The sequence below is a fragment of the Balaenoptera acutorostrata genome, chromosome 2 (assembly GCF_949987535.1).
Source record: "Balaenoptera acutorostrata chromosome 2, mBalAcu1.1, whole genome shotgun sequence".
Classification (NCBI taxonomy): Eukaryota; Metazoa; Chordata; class Mammalia; order Artiodactyla; family Balaenopteridae; genus Balaenoptera; species Balaenoptera acutorostrata.
The window spans coordinates 159042916-159062545 of record NC_080065.1 but is presented as its reverse complement, the minus strand read 5'-3'; the positions used below and the strand labels follow the sequence as shown (position 1 = coordinate 159062545).

Below are 19630 nucleotides of genomic sequence, written 5' to 3'. Positions count from 1 at the left end.
AACTGAGAACAGAAACATTACATCAAGCCAAGTTTAAACAACTGCTTCCTTGACATAGTATTTTTAGGCCTATCTCAAAAAGAAAAAATGCAGTCTAGAAACAAAGCCTTCACTCAACTGAATAAATTTGATTGATTTCTGGTTATATCCCTTCTTACAAGCTACTCAATATTAAATGCTGCCACACCCCAACTCACACGAAATCCATATGTTACTTTCAGTCATTCAACTATAAAAACCTTCAACTTTGTCACTGAGAAATACCATGCCAGAGAGACTGCGTGGAATTGCTGACAGCAACTTAAAGATCACTAAGTTCAATCCCTCCATTTCCTCCTGCAGGTAGAGAAACCAGGATCTAGAGGGAAGTGACTGACTTAAGCCATGTAACTGTTAATGGCAAAACCAGGTCTTAATACACTCCTAAATGCTTCTCTTTATTTCTAACAATTTGGGAAAGTCTATTATAAGCTAACAACTTCTGATCTTTTACAATAAAGAGACCAAGTGGCTGATTTAAATATCTCCATTTAATTAACCATGCCAGACATTTATTATTTGGAATACTATAGCCAGTAGAAGTTAGATTTTTTTTTTCTTTTTTAGATTCTTTATACTAATTAACACTAATTAATCATGGCTGCTCTTCAGAATGAAGATCTGCACTTTAGTGCTGGTTTCTCAAGAATTAAAAAAGGGTCCTCTAATTGGTTGATTCCTCCTTCTCTTACCCAATGTATAACAACTGGCATCAGCCCAATTGGATTCCAAAGAGATTATGGAACTGCTTTCCCTTCAGAGTTCCACTAATGTTCTTAATTGAGTGGTTACCAGGTAATACCCAGAATAAAACAAAGCCTTGCTTTTAGAACAGAGTGTGCTAGTGTGGGACTGAATTCAGACTCAGTCTATCAGACAAGATAATGAAGCCCAGAGGCAGCCTAGTCATCTCCATATCTGATTCAAAAAGTAGTAACTAGTTTAAAACTAGCTAAAAGGTATTCCTTTTGCAAATTTTTACTGCTGAACAGCAACAAATTCATCAAGTTTTTTCTCTTTTCCCTCCTGTAACTTAGGTAATGAGGATAGTGGCAACATGAGGGGAAAAAAATAAGGAGTAGTGAATAAAGAAATTCACAAATCAGGTATACACAGCTGCTAAGTGAATCAACTGCCTACAATATTCAGGTAGAAATTCCATGCCTGTCAGGAAGAAATAATTTTGTGGCACAATTGTGCAACTATTCTGCTTCCTGTTGCTAAATTGAATGCAAAGAGAATCCTGCATATTTTTATGACAGCTATGAATCAGGTGGCATTGCTTCAACTCCCTTAAAGTCAGCAAATAACATATTCCAGGATTATATAACAGGATTAAAGAAAGTCTTAAGACCTTCACAGACAACTCACCATTGTATTACTCCATAATCAAAAGGGCTTTCATTATGCAGATTATTAGCATACAGGGCTGTTCTAGTAGCTGTCAGGAAATGAAACAGCAAGTCACCTCTCTACAGAATTTTATAATATAGAAGGAAAAAACAGAAAAATAATAAGTGACACTCTCAAAAGGTACAATATATTATTAATTTGGACATGGTGCATGAACAAAACGGATCTCTATAAATGTTCTGGACCTCCTTCTACTTTTTTACACAGTAGGGAGGGCCCTAATATTTGACACTGACAAACTGTTGACAGAATCTGAAAACCTTACTACTTAAATTTATTCAGATTTCACTTCTGAATGGAAAATAATATTATTATTGTCTGTCCACATGGTAATATCTATACTTACTAAGTTGTACACAGTACTTAGTGTGAAAATGTACAAGATTACAGAAAAGCACTCACTAATTTGCTACCTGACTGCTGCTTGTTTTTTGATTTGGTATTTCTAAGTGTTAACTGTCACATATAGTTTATTCCTTTCCCAATCCCTGCCCTGAATGTGAGTCTAACAAAATCAAGTTACAACAGCCATAAAGTACGTGAGCCTTAATACAGTTGTAAAGGAAACAAAAAAAGTTAATGAGTTAAAAGCATCTTTGAAAGAAATGGTTAGGCTCTTCAACCTTCTAATAGCATAAAAAGTTTACTGTCACTTTCCCCTCTGCCCCCCTGTACCCTCATCTCTCACCCAGGTACAAGCAGAGTTGCAACAATGTTTTAAGATGCCTACTCAATTTTCCTGGGCTCAAGACTCTGTGCTCAATGTTCAGGATTAAGATAAGGGACTGCTTGAGTAATTATGGGCCCACATCACGGATGACAAAAGACAAATTCCCCCTTTGTGACAACTGCTCGTGTGATTTTTGGAACAAATAAGAATAAGGGTCAATATTCTATCACAAACACATGGAGGGCAGAGGACAGAGGGTCACTACTTTGTACTTACCGGTACATATTATATAAAAAATCGGGCAGATGAGGATCTGGCCAAGGCACAGGAGCATTTAGTATCAACCAAGTTGGTTTCACTTCAGAGCCTAGAGTAAGGAAGACTTCAATCCAAGGCTACGAGCACATCCGTGTTCACAAACATCACATTTTGTCCTCCCAGGCATTTCCCTTTCCCCTCCTCCCCTTGAAAAATTTAAAACAAAATAAAACAAAACCAAAAACAACAGCAATCCTCAACGTGGAAAAGTAGTCACACAGTTTGAAACCGACACCTCTGTAAACTCTGCCTACACTGTGCTGTGAGGAATCAGAAAAATCCTGACCAACAGTAAACCAGAAAGGAGACAGTGGGTCCGAATTACGAATACACCCTGCACCAGTAATACACAGAAAATCATGCCCCACCACTTTGCCCCCTTCTTCCTCACAAAGGAAGTTACCTCAGCACAGAAGCCCAGATCCCATCCTACGGCACAACTAAGCCAAGCAAAAGAGAAAGACTGTTTAGGATGTTCCATTTCAGAAGTCAGGAAAGGGAGAGTGCGGAAGGAGAGGAAACCACTTCACTTCTAATAGCCACACACGAAGTTCAACTGTAGCCAAGTTTATGAACTGTATTCTTTGCTGTGTGCCTTACTCCATTACTCATGAAGCTTCTAGAAGTAAGGCAATTTTCTGCTCCCCAGAGACCTCAGCCACTCCCCTGCTATGCTGCTTTGAATTACTTGGTATCATCCAAGCAGAGCAAGAAAGAACCAGCCGAGTTCAGGAAGGCTCCAGCCAGGTTTGCAGGGCAGCTGCCTGGAAGACTCGGAATCTTCAACACTTGTAATATTTAAAGATCCCCCAATTCACCAGAAGACATTTGATACCACATAATGGTAATTTGCTAGGAAGGAGAAATTTGATTATGAATCCAAGTAAAATTAAGCCGTTTTGCTTTATCCGTGTCTTCTTTATGGTACTTTGTATCATGGCCCATTAAATATCCCTTGAAGAAAAACGTCCATCTAATCCTTTAAAAAGGTGACTGAGGAGTGGGGTGCAGAGCAGTGCATAGTTGTCTCTCCTCAAATTGCCACAGGCAAACTGATTTAAATAGAAAAAGGTTAAATACTGTAAGAGATTACATCTCCCCACAACTATTTCAAATAAATCATTTAAATAATATTATAGCAACAGAACTTACTCGGTAAAAGTCCCTTTCATTTTTTAAAACTGTATTTACTCTGAAACTCAAATTTATAACTGAATGATATTAAATTTAGTCCTATTGTCAGCAACTCTCATGGAAGGTTTCCAGAGCTATCTCGGTGTACACAAAGTCAGTATACAATATCTGTTCAAAACATCTGTATCGGTATACAACATCTGTTCTTGAAAATACTGAGCTAAGTGACTGCAATTTGGAGTATAGGAATATTAAAAGAATTGTGGCTCGAAGGAAAATTTAAGGTTTTCTGCTTATTATTTATGATGTCTTTTTAAAGCAGCACTAACTTTATTCCTTCCCCCTACTGTAAAGATACAGAATTTAAATAATTATCCCAACAGTCACTCTCTCCCACAGTGACATAAAAAATCTTACAGAAAATTAACAAAACTGGCTTTGTGTACTAAACTTTCAACTGAGTTTCATGATTTTCTTCTAGAGAGATTATAATAAATGGTTCTGCTTAGCAGCAAAGAAAAGAGGCACAGATGGAATCATCACTTGCCCACTCGCTGAAGCATTTGTTTCAAACAAATTCACAGCCATGAAAAATAGTTTGGGGAGGGCCCCTAATTTAATGTGTAGATAAGGAAAGAAAAATCTCAGAAGTATTTTAAAATGCAAGGTCACAGTACCTTCAGCAGTCTGGAATTAAATGCATAGCATTTTTGGAGTAGGTCCAGCTCTTAAAATAAGTTCTTATTAAATTAATGCATGAGGCAAGTGAGGCACTTGCCACTACTTACTTGACTGACATATGCAATAGGTTTCTCGGGCACCACGGGAATATGTAAAAGACTGGCACTTTAAACAACTTGCATTTCTGAATGCAATCATAATTGCCCACATGCAAATTAAGTATTTAAAATGCCTGAAACTCAGAGGGACTGGGGTAGATATGCTGAGCTTCCCCTTCCAAAAACTGGAAGCAAGATACTTCCTATAACAATATGAAGAATGGAAGACTCTAATTTCACAGTATTCTGAGGAAAAATAAAATGATATTCTGATTCATAACTTAGTTAATTAATATCTGAAGAACAACTATATAATGTTTTGACAATTTACAGATTGCCTTTGTTCTCTCAATAATTTTGCTGTCTCATTTGGCTTTCTAGTGAAATGAAGCAAACTGGATATTAAATTGTTTTCATATATAGGATTTAAAACACTCAACCACTACTATGAAACTGTGAATTGTTCTACTCTGACATCTGATAATTTTCAAATACTAGCTTTTGTCTCTTTATTCCAGTGCTGTCTCCCTCTGCTTCCATTCAATGAACTACTGCTTCTTGGTTTATACATATATTCCTTTATTCCCTTCACATACAGGAAAGAAAATTTAAAAAGTCTCCTTAATTTTTAGAGGTCTCTCCTGCTGTACACTGAATGTAATACCACTTCATGAATCTTTATCTCACTGTGTCCAAACTATGCTTCATAAGGGCTGAAAACAGATGCACTCGCACGTGTTTTTAATCTATTTCATGCTGCTCCATTTCTAAACAATAAGTACCAATTTCACAGGCAGGAAAAAACATAAATAACAGTAAGATACAATACTTCCCAAATAATCATCTCAGCATCTACAATAGTAAAAGATTTTCCTGTCCAGGTGAAGAAAATACTTGATAAGCCTAACAATTATAGTAGCAATGCACAAGCTGCCGTCTCAGAGATCAAAATTCAAAAATTGGTCTACAGAGCAGGCTCTTAGCTTGTAAGACCGGGTGTGCAGTGAGGAAAATGAAATCGTTCTCTGGGGAAGAAGTGCTACAGACTGTCACTGGTGTTAGTTATGGAGAAGGCAATACATAATTTCGTGGATAAAAATACTACATACAGACATGCCAGCTCATCAGTGAAAGGACATGGAGATAAGGCAGAGGGAGGACCCTTTTCTTCTCAAAGAGGTAAACCTCTGTACATGGAGAAAATGACAGTAGCCTTAAAATTCTTAGAAAAACTATTTTTAAATGAACTGTAAAAAAATATATATATAAATTATGAAATGAAGGCTAGCTATCCTGTTTGCACATTTCTTTAAAAAAAAAAAAAGGTCGCTAAACAAGCCAACTGGAATCAACAGCACATTCATAAAAAATAAACTCAAAAATTATATTTGGAAGTTCCTAGGCATATTAACATCTTGTCTGTTGATGGCAAAAATAAAATAAAATTTTAAACCCACTTCATTAAGGGAGATTTTTTTTTTCCCAAAAGGAAAAGGCAAATTCAATTTTGGGTTTTTTTTTTTAATTTAAATAAATAATACAGCCTTAACGACTTCATTCAATTGACAGGTCTTGTATCAATTTTAGGCTTCATTATTTAAACACATACACACAAACCACATATCTATGAGGAATTGCAAATGAAAATAAAAATAAATGAAGTCATTCATAATATATTTTATAAAGTTATTTTTAAGATAAAATGAACCCAAATATAAAATCTGCCTCCATATGATAGTTTTTTAAAAACAATTTTCAAATTAATTTTTTGAAAGGCATGTTATTCTATACTAGTCTCATAGAAATAATGCCCATTTTCTGTTTTATCTGTTTCTAAGGAAGCAGAGCACATGAAGAGGCTATTTATTCATTTTCAAAATGGACAGGCAGTTTCATATACTTACTTTAAAAGGACAATGTGTTAGACTTTTTAAAGATATTCAGCTTTTATTATCACCTTTAAACAAAATTTCACAATAGAACCACTGTTAAAATCAAACATAGTTTTCCTAAAATAGCTATCTAAATCAGAGGAGAGTTTGACAAGAAATAAAGTATTCCCCTGAGCAAAACTGCATTGCGATAGACTACAATGGTATAAAGTTCATCATCTTGGTTTAAAAAAAAAAAATCAAGCATAACTGCAGTCTGGCATTTTAGGACCATGAACTCATCTGTGAATTCCTTACTTCTCTTAGAAGGAAAAAAATACACAAAGTTCATTTAATATGCTTAAGTCACCTTGGCAGTCATATTGAAACCGGTTTTCTCATTTGATAAGCAAGAAAACAGACTTAATAGATGTTTAGTAATACTCGTTACCATTTATTGAGTGTCTTCTCAATGAACTGGCATTATGCTGGATTTTATAGACACATGATATCATTTAATCCTCATAAACTACCACAAAACTGAAGTGGCAGAATGGCAATTTAAATCCAGGTCTATGTGACTCCAAAACCCATGGTCTTTCCATCCTGCCACACTTCCTCTTATATGTTACAATTTCACAAAACATTTGTGTTCCCACGTTAGGTCAATCAGAGTTAATTTTTTCTGTCACCAGACTCAACTTTTAATTATCTCTACAGAATCAGCCTAAAGAAACCTAATTTAGGTAAAAATTGGTAAGAAGAAATTTAAAAGGGAATACAGAATAAAGGCAGAAGTTTACACAATGAGCCACTTAGCAAACTAGAAGAGAAAAAATAAACCTGAGTTGTCCTCACTGTATCTGATAAACCAAGGAAATGTTGTTAATCCTATTAGAATAATGTGTGCAAACTCTTACATAAATACTAGCTAGAAGCTTACTTCTTAGAAGCATCACATAATAAAGTGTTTATACTGCTGCCACTTGTAAACTGTTTTCTCTGATAAAAGACATAGGCACTTATCATGAAAATGAGTTCTAATTATTATCCCTATTATCTAGTACATAAGAGAAGAGGCTCTCAAAAAAAAAAAAAGTTGCTGAGGAAATCAATTAAGGAAAAAAAATGTCCTTTAGAAACTTTTTCTGTACTTAACTTTTAATTCTGAAACAATCATAGATTCACATCAAGTTACAAAGAGTAGTACAGAGAGATTCTGTGTACCCTTTTTCCAGTGTCCTCAACTGGGAACATCTTACATAACTATAGTACAAAACCAGGAAAGTGAGACTGTATAATTCACAGACTTTATTCAGATTTCTCCTTTAGCTACTTTATTTTAAAGTGTGCAGTTTTTCTGGTGCTAGAAAGGGCCTTAAACTCTCCTAATTTTTCTGATGGGAAAACAAAGGTTCGAAGAGGCTGAAGGACTAGCCAAAGTCAGAGTGCTAAGAAGTGACCAAAAAAATAAAAGCCAATTCTGAGAGATCCTCTTTCCTCAGAAACAAAGTATGCAATCAGATTAGAGGCCATCAGAATTCCCCAAGGAATTCAGTAAAGACCTTCAAAATAATCCCACTTCAAAGTTAGTTCATCAGATGGACACATATTTTTTCACATATTATTTTTCATCTCCCCAGACCTCAAAAAAATTCCTCATAAAAATATTTATTGTTATAGGTTTGCTGAAAAATAGTTTTACTGCATCAGTAATATGATAAACCAAACTCAAAGGAAAACTAGGCCAAGCTGGTTACCACTTGAAGTCACAGGCTCTTTGCCACCTTTGATCCCAGCGCAAAGCTGTGTTGGCACAAAGCAGGCTCAGAAACATTGGATGAATGAATGAATGAACAAACGAACAAACAACTTGTGACAGGACCAAATATACCAAACAACCCAAATGTCTTTAAAAAAAAAAACAAAAAAACTCTTCGGTCTAGTAAAACGAGATTTTTTGCAGAAAAATATTTTATTTTGTGGGGTAGTTTTCACAAAATCAGAGCTAGAATGGCCCTTCGAGAACATCTAATCTGTTCATTCTCAACTCTGGCTACACATGAACATCACGTGAGACACTAAAAAATATCATAAGCCCCACCCCACACCTGGGATGGGGCCCAAGCACCTGTATTTTTAAAGCTTCCCATTATTAAGTCCCTTATCATAAGAGTGGTTCTAAGTCCCCTATTAAAGATGAAGAAATTGAGGCCTAGTCAAACTGCAATATCTTATTCAGGGTAAAAGAATTGAGACCAGAATCCAAGTGGGAATAGCACTATTTTTTTTTAACATAATACAGAAAAAGTATTTCAAGAACTACAAAGCTTCATTTTAACTTTGAAACTGTTGGCCATTTTAAAAAACATGAAACTAGGCCAAAAAATCTATCAACATTTGAACTCTTCCTAGTGTACAGGCACTGTCATTGGTGAACAGACATGAAGGTTCTGCGGCATTAGCAGGTTTTGCCTGAGAGATAAAAAAAAATTAGGAGTATGGGTCCCATCTTTCCAGTTAACTGCCCTCCCTTAGCAATTAGTAACTCTTGTAGGTAGTTCCCTTAATTGGTATTGTGAAGGCCTTACAGTGGATGCACATAAAATATGTCTGTTTTTGAACAAAAAGAGGTACATGTATAAAATTGATGGAACTGACTGGATATAAAATATGAATCTATAATATTTGCCATATTGCTCATCATGTTACATAGATAATACACATTTTAAACTATTTACTAAAATCAAATAGTTACATTTGGAAAATTACCTTTAATCGAATCATTTTCAGCTCTCATTATGTCAATGAGTGAACTCTCCAGTGAGTGCATGTCAAAAGTCCTGGGGCGATCCTGTAAACACAAACAGCCACAAACCACTTTTAAAACAGCATTTAATTATAAAAGAGGATAATAAGTTGTATTTGATGGGACACATCAAAAAGTGGCAATTTTCCTCCCTCTCTGTATAAGGCACGTTATTACTACATTTTATTTTTAACACTTACAAAACACCAAAACCACAAAAGTTAGGTACCCAGGGCTCAGCAAAGATTGATTTGATTTCTAATAATAATTTCAATAAAAGCATAACTTTCATGAACAAAGCAAAAACAAACTAATTTTCATATGGTTAAGAATATTAAATAAATGTAAAAATAGAATTCATAATCTTTCTCTGTCACTTAAGATTGCAGTCATGTGGCAAAGCTTCCCAAACTTGTTCCAGCAGTAATCTACTAAGGTGGCATCTACATGTGCTATTCAGAATAGCTATATTTACTTATAAGCCAAGATCTGAAAATAGTCATCAAATGTCTGTAAGACCACTAAGTGGCAAAGTATTCTTGATTTTTCTGCCATTAAAGGAAAGACAGGGTGTGGAGAACACTGCTGGTCTAAACCCCGGCTTAACGAAATGCACTTCATGAGTGGGTGAGGAATCTGAAAATATAAAACCACCCCAACTGCTGGGACATTCTTCAGGATAAAAAGTACTAGAGATAACTAAAATTAAAGTTTAGCTTGATAGTGAAAAGTAGATGAAAAAGTTTTCAAATTAAATACCGAAGGGGAAGAAGTAATACATGTTTCTGACCCACCTTAAGAATAAACAAACACATAACACATATAAAGATCACAGCAAGGGTATTAAAGAAAAGGGGGCTTCCAAAGCCCTCTTTATTATATTTTCTCTCTCATTACTTTTTAACTCAAAGCTTTGGCTTTGTAAAAGGATTCGCCTCATTTTATCCCTTATTTTTTTTTGCCACACTTGTTGGGATCTCATTTTTCCACCTTCCAGCTTCTCCAGCACTTTAAGGTTGATAGGGCATGTCCTCTATCTTTCGATCATCCTGACATTTCTCCTTTGTCCTTCCATAACACAACTCACCCTGTACTATTATTATCCTTCCATGAAATAGGGACCACTCCTCCTGACCCCACCCACCACACAGATATCCAGTAATATTCACTGAATTGTTTTAGGATACAAACTTTTTTTTACTTCTGCAACCTGAGGGGTCCAAGGGCAGTTACACTGGGATACAATCCACATTTAAAGTAGAGAGTATTAGAGGTTTTTTTCCCCCGGGGTGATGGGGGATGAAGATGGGAGGGGAGTAGATGCCTTAACACGCTCTTCGGCTCCAAACTGGTATGGCTCTTCCAGAATATCTTTCCCACTTTTCCTCCTGATCCTTTCCTCATTGTCCTCATCTTCTCAATACGGTCCATAGAGAGGCAGGAGGACAGGTGGCCAGAATGAGAATTTCTAAGGTTAGTGTTCACAAAAAGGAAAAACTCTTCTGTTTTTATCCTTCCTCATCTCAAGCCCTGAATTAAATCAAAACTTTATTGCACATTCTTTCGGAAGCCACGTGGATTTGAGGCATAACCGGAGAAACAAGTTAAGACAAAATTCCGCTATCTCATTCTGCAGTAGCTGGATTTGTCGTCCCCCCAACAATCTATGCACCACACTCAAAATCAGGCCAGCCACTATCTCTTCTCCACAACAAAACCAGTCTTGGAGACACTAATGCTCAGTGTCTGTTCCCTTGCCTATGTTCTCTGTCAGTTTCCCAAGGGTAGGAAGTATGTCTTACATCAAAAGTTCCCAATGTTTATAACTCCCAAAGGGTGATGGTGTGCCAAGATATCATCTCCTCAACCCACAGGACTGCCCAGAGGGCCTGATGTAGCAGGAACTCCCTGGCAGATGATTTCTATTTCTATATTATCATTTTCTATGCGTGCCATGATGTGAAACAGGTTGAGAAGCCTTGTCCCACATATCTGTTATCACTGTGCCTCACACAGGGCCTGGCAGCTTAGAAAGCCTGCATATGTTTCCTCAATTGAGGAATGAATGAATTCCTTCAAGTAATTTATTTTAAATGTTGAAAATATTTCTTTTCTCCTATTTCCTTATCTTGAGGTTTGTTTTTATACATTCCCTTTCCGGCTATAAAGTTGTAGGGGGTTTTTTGGGTCAAAATAACTGTAATGGTGGTGGGGAGAGATGGAAGAGGAGACCTCAGCCTTTTTTTTTTTTTTTTTTTTTTAATGCAACTAAAGTAGTAAGCAACCTGTGAACTTCCAGAACTTGCATTTTGCCAATCACTGAATGACAAGAGCACCCAAGAGAATCAGTCGATAAAGAATATTATACAGTGTTTTGTTTGTTTTATGACAGCTGTTTCCAGTAAGAAGCCTCCTTTTCACCTATAATTTAGCAAAGCCACTTCATACTGCCCCCCCAGCCTATTGCCTAGAATATAAAGATTTTTGCTAAAATAACCACTGACTTCTAATTGGTACAGTACATTAAAACTAAAATCCTAAATGAATATTTAAATTTTCAGTAATGCTTTGTGGGATTAAAAAGCAAACAAACAAAAAACCCTCTATCCTTTTTACACTTATACTAGCTTTCCTTTCATTTGTCACGATTTAATACAAGGATGATAAATAAATACCAATATACAAACTCTGATCAACTGGTACTGACTCTCAGATGCAATGTGTTGAGAAGAATTTTCAGGCTCTGAATGGAATTAGAAGAAAACAGTGTCTCAACAGACATTTGTAAGTGCAAGATACAGACCCAATGGCACAAGCACCACATTTTTGCCAACCCTGGTCTAATATGTACTCCTCCACACGATCCAACCTTATTCGCAATTACAATTATTATAAACTACTTTACATTTGTATAACACTTTGTTTCTTATGATGCTATGGTAATTCAGAGTTCCAAGCCACATATTTTGTCAAGTAAACATTCTGTTCTCAGAGAGGGTCCAAAGTTTATTATTCTTGATTACTCCCTCACTGACTTTTTTCTGTCTATTTTAAGTATCTAATTTTACAAAAAGGACCAAAATGTAAATGTCTGTGTCATTAAGAAGTAGGTGGAGGGGTACAGACACAAATAAACCCAAGGAATAAGAACAGCACAAACAATGTTGGTTTTCCTGCCCAAGAACCAAAGTGTCAAGTCAAAAGTGCTTTGATTTCTATATTTCATTCTTCGATTTTTCCTTTTTGGCTTGCTAATTGGGCCAAATATCATAACCACTTACCTATTTTCTAGAATCCATTTCCCAGAAAGTAAACTAACTATAAAATAGAAACCTTGTTAAGTGACAGCTCTTCTTGATTGAACTTGAGCTGATGATCAAAATATGAGCATCAGCCTAAATCAGTGGAACCGAGCATTAGGCACTAGGAAGCCTGGAGTGTCATGTGAGCTTGACATTTTCATCCTCTAGACCCTTTTCCTGATCCGAAAAAGGAAAGAGTTTGATTAGATCTCTAATATTCCTTTCCCAGAAACAAAATACACTTGTATTCTAGCTTTCCGATATCCTAAGATAGTCTGTGCTCTTTCAAGATTTGCATTTTAAATTATGATGAGTATGGAAGGAATCAAAGATGTGAACAAGAATGACTGATCAAAGTTTATGACTTCTTGCCCACAAAAAGGTGGGGGGTCAATGACTGATTAATAAGAAAACGAACTCTTATAGAGTCTTAAAAGGACAGTCACTGCGTTTTCATTATGCTAAACATAATGCAAAATAACAAGCATTTTCCAAAAAACTTACTTAAAACAATTTGTTGAAGGGGGATGTCCTGATTTCCAATAAAAGTTCAAAGACTCTATTATAAAACAAAAAAACACTCCATCTGCTTCAACCCACTGCTGCCAGTTTCTCTTGGAAGACTACAGAGATAAAAAGCAGAAAAGCAGAGCTACCCTTTATTGAGCATCTACTGAGTACCTGACATTATTCTAGGTACTGTTTAAATACTGTCTTAATTAATGTTCAAACCTCCTTTTAAGTTAGATTGTATCATTCTCATTTTAATGACAAAAACTAAGACTAGAGAAAATCCACAGTTTACTGCACAGACAGGTTACTGCCTAGTTCAGCAGCTTAGTCAGGATGCAAGCCCAAGTTTCACTCCAAAGCAAATGGGCTGCCTTGGGTAAAGTAATGGTCATGGCAGTCAAAAGACCACACTAATTAAGATATATATTAGAATAAATGAGATACTCTGCCATAAGGGTCCTAGGGGCAGGAATGTGCTGGCTAGTACCTGGCAAACAGTAGGCACTCAAATATAACTCAATAAATGAAAGAAAGAACAAAATGTATGTATAAGAGTAATATAGGATAATATCGGAGATACTAAAAACATAAGAAGAGATAAAGAAGCCTTATCTTCCTTCTTCCTGTTGAGATGACAGATAGATGTGGCCCACAAATTAAAGACCTAACACAAATGCATCTCTAGGTTAACTACGGCCAACCACAGGAGCAGAAGTGGTAGTAATAGCAATAATAATAGTACCAGCAGCTAACGTTTAACAAGCTCTAATGCTTTACATGCATAATCTCATTTATTCCTCACAAAAATCCTATACAATTAAGTGTTAAGTTATTATTCCATTTCACAGATGAAAAAAGTGAACCTTAGCATGATTAAGTAACTTTACCAACGTCAGGTAATGGAGAAGGCAGAATTTGAACCCAGGCCTTCTGACTCTAGAACATGTGAGCTTAATAATCATGAATGAAAATAAAAGACCACCAATTATTTTCAAGGCTCAGCAAAGCAAACTTGATTACAATGTGCAGACCTCTTTTTATTTTGTAAAAATTAATTGTATTTAATATATTGAGTTGTAACTTGTTGGTTTCAGTTTCTATCATCTCTACTTCACAGGACAATTTCTAAAGGAAAAACCCCGCTATGAAAATCAAAGTTGATAAAAATAACCTTCTGACAAAACAAATTAGTATTTCAAAGAGCAGGACCTGTCCTTTTAATATACACCTGAATAATCCTGACTGCCACAGCAAAATAGGAAGACCTACATCAGCAAAGAACTGATGACACGTCTTTTTATAACATCCCAGAGTAGCCACAAGAAGCACGTGAACCTGTTGGTCTATTACAATCAGGATGAACAACCAGATTGCAATTATGCCACAAACCAAAATTATCATTTTGTAGCTTTTTAAAAAAAATCCAGATGGATAATGTAAGCCAGTGTTTCTCATACTTAAGAGTGTATCAGAATCATCTGGAGGTCCTGTCAAAACATAGACTACTGGGTCAACCTGCCAAGTTTCTCATTCAGTAGATTTGGGTAGGGTCCAAGAATTCACATTTCTAACAAGTTTCCAAGTGAAGACAGGGACCACACTTTGAGAACCACTGAGTTAAGCAATTCCATTCCACAGGTTAACTTCATTAGATACTTGGGGGTGTGAGTTGTAGCTTACATCCTGTTGACAGCTGTGATGCAGTCCAGCTTAAACATTCTACATCAACCATTTTAAGGTTTCCTTATGAAGAGAAGGGCTTTGCTCTCAAAACCCAAATCAAAGCCCTCTCTTCCAAGCTCTAAGATGCATAAATTGGAAAAAAGATCAGTTCAATTTCAACAGAACCACCACCTTGACCACTCCATTAATTGTTCCTGTCTTCTTATACTTGAGTTAGTATGTTTTAGCATTACTAGACCTGGTCTAAAACACAAAATGTACTAAATTGAACATGCCCACATTATTAAGAACCAAAGCCAAAATTCAGCTACTCCCTTTACTCATTGTCTTCCTATAAAGACATACATTACTGTGAGCATCACTTCTCAGACTGCTAGGTATCTGTATCAGCTTATGGAAGTTTCTCTTTCCGGCATAAACTTTCCCTGGTGAAGAAGGGAAAGGAAAATATTTTGGTTTGAAAGGCAAAGTCTATGCCAGTGTATCAGCTGCCAAAATAAACAGGAAGTTTGAGATGCCAGCAGAGCCCATAATTAATCAAAGGTAACTCTGGGAGTTTTAATCCAAAATTTGCCAAAATGGAAATATTTTTCTTGGATTAAGTATTTAAGGCCACAGATATCAAAAGCTGGCAATATAGTCAGCTTTCAAGATTCCACTACCAGATGACCCTTCCATCCCTGTGCAGGCGCAAGTCCCTTTTTCCCCATATCCCCCTAGCACGCTGACAGCCCATATGATACTGACAAGTTCTGTTACAGCTACCCACCCCCTCCGCCACTGGACTGCGAGCTCCACTCATCTCCACAGCCACAGACTGTAGCAACTGTGCAGCGTACACTAAGTCCCTCATCATCGTTACCATCATCATTAAAGTGGCTAACATGTCCCTCCTGGCTCTGTGTTGTGTCTCAGATGAATGATGTATGATTTATGTACATTAGTTCCTCACAACCATCGTGTAAAGTGGATACAATTATCACCCCCATTTTAGGCAAATGAGTTCTGAGAAGTTAACTACTTGCCCTCAAAGTCACCAAGTAAGTGGTCGAGTCTGACTTCAGAGCAGAAGCTCAGAAAAGTGGTCCATTTAAATGAGCTTTGTCATGACCTAGAAATTCCAATCTATCAACACTTGCAAGGTATGAAATCCTTCACTGTATACAGGGTCTGAATGCAGAGAACAAGTGTCAGAGGTTAAAGTGAAAGAGGTAATTACCTGAAGTGGGAGAAACCACATTTAATAGCATCTCATATTTCTTAGCAGGATCCCTCTTCAGTCAGTGCTTTCTCATTATGACTGCTTTATAATGAGGCAAAGAGTCTTCCAGATCTTGGGCTACCAAGTGCTTCCTAATAGAATAATAAACTATAACAAAATGAATCAATGTCTTTGGGGTATTACCCTGACTAGATCAATAGCCCCATTTTCTTCCACATGAACTGATGAATCTGATCTCTCCAGAAAGCCTTTGAGAAAATTTTCTTTTATCCCACCTTCACTAAATAAACCACATTCATGTTCACCATTAGCAATCCTTAAAGTGGTAAATATTTTTTGTCACCACTTGCCTGTATTAAAAACACAACTTGGCATTCTAGACTTGATTAGTCAGTTCCTAAATCAATAGACCCCTTCCTCTTGTTAACTATGTGTTCATTTTCACCTTGCCTGGCAGAGGGAAATAATTAAAATCTAGTCCAAGACCTGCATTTAAATCACCACTTAGGAGACAACTGATCTTGACACTGCATTGTCTCTGAACCTTGATTTCATCATGGAAATAAGGATCGCACCTCCCTTATAAAACTGGGGTGAGGAGAAATGAGACAAGGTACGCACCACGCCCGCCAGTTAGGAGATCCTCTCAGTAAACATTCCCTCTGCCCTTTCTCTCTCTGGTGAAATGGCAAAAGAACCCAAAACTAACATATTAAATTAGGTATTGTTTGTATCTGAATAATTCAGCTGTTCTGTGCTATTTCCTGTAGCTCATTTTCATAGAGAAACAAAAAAGGGGAAAAAAAAGATATTTCCTACCTAATAAGCTATTCGGGGCAAGAGGTCATTAGTTCAGGAAAGTGGGAAGAGCTACTAAAACTAGGCCCTAAGGAATGAAGTCATTTAGACCCTCTGGCCATTCCTCTATCTTTGGCTGCTTACTGGCAGTCAGCAGTCCTCTGCTATACGTCTGCTGGGCCTGATCAGGGTCTGGAGTCAGCAGAGAGAACGGTCACCCAAATACACAATCTTTATTCTTAAACTGAGGCTTGTATCCTGTAACCCATAACATCCATAATGTCTCTTCTCTTTCATGAGCCTTGACAGCAACATCAAAAGGCAGCCTGTGCCCAGTGTCAGCCTCTGGGCCCTCACAGCTCCCCCCCCCCACCCCCACATCCTTAGCTCTCCAGAGTCTCCAGTGCAGAAGGCACTTCTCAACACGCAGGTACAGAGCAAGAGGTCACCGGACTGTACAGTTCACCAGGAGCAGCATGTCTGCCTTAGTCATGTACTCCTAACACACGGTCCATTGAAAGCATCAAACATTTGTGGGTTGAAAAAGAGCAAGAGATGAAAAAAAGTGTGATGCAGCCCAAAGGCCTGCAAAAGACCCCAAACCTTTAAATTCCCCTTCGGAAAAACAAAAACACATTAACAAACAAAAATACAACCAAACCCTCTCAGTCCTGTCCTGTTCTCTCTCCTTTTGGAGATCCTTCCCCCAAGTCCACAGAAGCCTGAACCCAGGAGAAGGCTGAAATGAAGAGAGGAAAACTGAACAATCTCCTCCCAAATTTGTGGTCATCAGCTGATGTTTTGGTGTCTCGTTGGATCTCTTTTTTTTTTTTTTTTTTTTTTGACGGCCATGTGACCACCAGCACCCTTCTTGACCTAGAAGGGAGATGCGGCCAATAGTGGTTTCTTTAGAGATTAGCACCAGGTTGAGTGGTGAAACAGGCTGAGCAGGTACAACAGAAATGTGGGCCTTGCTTCAATTTCTATCTTTCTTTAAAAAACAACTAGAAGATATTTTTGTATGTTTTTAAGGGGGAAAAAAGACTATCTTTTAGAGACACATACTAAACCATTTACAGATGAAATGATACAATACCTGGGAAATGCTTCAAAATAACATGAAAGCAGGAAGAGACATTAGGAAGATAGATGAAAGAGGACTGTCCAGAAGCAGATCATTGTTAGAAGCCAGGTGACGTGTATGTACATGGAAGTTTGCTATACACTACTCTATTATTGAATATGTTTAAATTTTTCCATAATAAGAAATGAAAAAGACCTGGGGGGAAAAACTTTATCCAAAGAGGAAACAAACAAACAAACAAAAAAACCAGTTGGTCACTAAATTTTCCAGCAATGTTCAAGAAAATGGGAGCATCATCTAGGCTGATTCCCACTATTAAGTACACTGAGTTTTTTTTTTTTTTTTAAATTAATAGCTACTTTATTTATTTATTTATTTTTAGCTGTGTTGGGTCTTCGTTTCGTGCGAGGGCTTTCTCTAGTTGCGGCAAGCGGGGGCCACTCTTCATCGCGGTGCGCGGGCCTCTCACTATCGCGGCCCCTCCCGTTGTGGGGGCACAGGCTCCAGACGCGCAGGCTCAGCAGTTGTGGCTCACGGGCCCAGTTGCTCCGCGGCATGTGGGATCTTCCCAGCCCAGGGCTCGAACCCGCGTCCCCTGCATTAGCAGGCAGATTCTCAACCACTGCGCCACCAGGGAAGCCCCAAGTACACTGAGTTTATTAAACAAAATTATAGTTGAGCTTATAAAATTCCTCTTTAGAGTTAAACTCAAATTACCATACACCAGTTACACAATGGTTTGCACCTTTTAAGAATCTGTGCTATTTGCAAAATTTTGAATTAATATTTCTATTTGATGACTTTCTTATACCAACAGAATCTTTTGGAAGCCAAATATTAGGCATATTTCATTTTACTTCAAAAACACTGGACAAAAGAAATGTGAAAATGAAGGATTAGGAAAGTTGAGGAGCTTGCCTTAGGTCACACAGCTAGTAAGTGGCAGAGCCATCGCTGAAACTCAGATCAACTCAGATCTGACTTCCATATGATAATTAGGAGGTTTTTCTGAGTAGCAACTGTTCTTACATTGTTTGGTTCTTTTTAAGGTTCTTACAGACAGTAAGGCTACAGCAGTTATTTTACTGACTAGCACCAGATACATTCCTCAAAAACACCTGGGAAAACTATTATTAAAAGTATGTTGCATAACACTTAAATATAAATATGGCTTTAAAATGTATAATACTGAGGAATTAACTATAACTTATTTTAGAGCTAAAAGAAAGCAATGACTGGGATATATCTGGTAAATATGCAGCAAATAGAAATTGCCCAATTTAAATACTCTATAATATGAGAAGTACTTCTTTAGCTTAAGGCTTTAAACTTTAAAAATTCAGTTTGCAAACATGAGGGAGGACCTGTAAGCGACTGATGGAGTTTTTTTCCTTGACATGTAATGAGACCTAAATTCTGCGACCCACAGGCTAAAGTTTGCCTTTTGTAGTACCATTTTGTCACAGAACTTAAAAAAGCACATGTTGTGTACAGGTGTATATTTATAAATGTGACCATTAATAAAATATTTGGAACTGTCATTTACACACTGTTTCTGTTATACCTAAAGTTGAACCTGTTAGTTTGCCTTGAAGTTTAAACAGCTCATGGATTAAAATGAAATATAACTATTGGGCTAGTTGCTAATTTGTTTACAATGATGAAAAATGCATGTTCAGTATCATTCAAAGATTAGCACAGGTCAGAAATACATTATGAATCAAATCAAAACAATTTTTATGAGATATCTACCTATGCCTAGTCCATAACATAGCAGGTGCTCAATAAATATATGCTAAATAACTTAATTAAAATATAAAAAACAGAACTTAATTCCAGGATAAAAGCTAAAATATATTCAATGCAAATCTATGGTACCTTTTCCTGTCTTTTAACCAACAAAATCATAAATTCTTCATTAAAGTACAGTCTCTTTCTAAGTGTCCATCGACAGATGAATGGATAAAGAAGATGTGGCACATATATACAATGGAA

The 19630-nt window shown here is 36.9% G+C and overlaps 1 protein-coding gene across 3 annotated transcripts in view; it reads right to left on the bottom strand.

The window, feature by feature from the left end:
* The window catches only part of CPEB4 (cytoplasmic polyadenylation element binding protein 4), a 64058-nt gene that overhangs the window by 35466 nt on the left and 8962 nt on the right, over positions 1-19630 (bottom strand). For all 3 annotated transcript variants that reach the window (XM_007190319.2, XM_007190320.2, XM_007190321.2), the window contains exon 2: positions 8997-9078. In XM_007190319.2, the coding sequence (XP_007190381.1) occupies positions 8997-9078 (82 nt within the window). The remainder of the gene's footprint in view (positions 1-8996; positions 9079-19630) is intronic.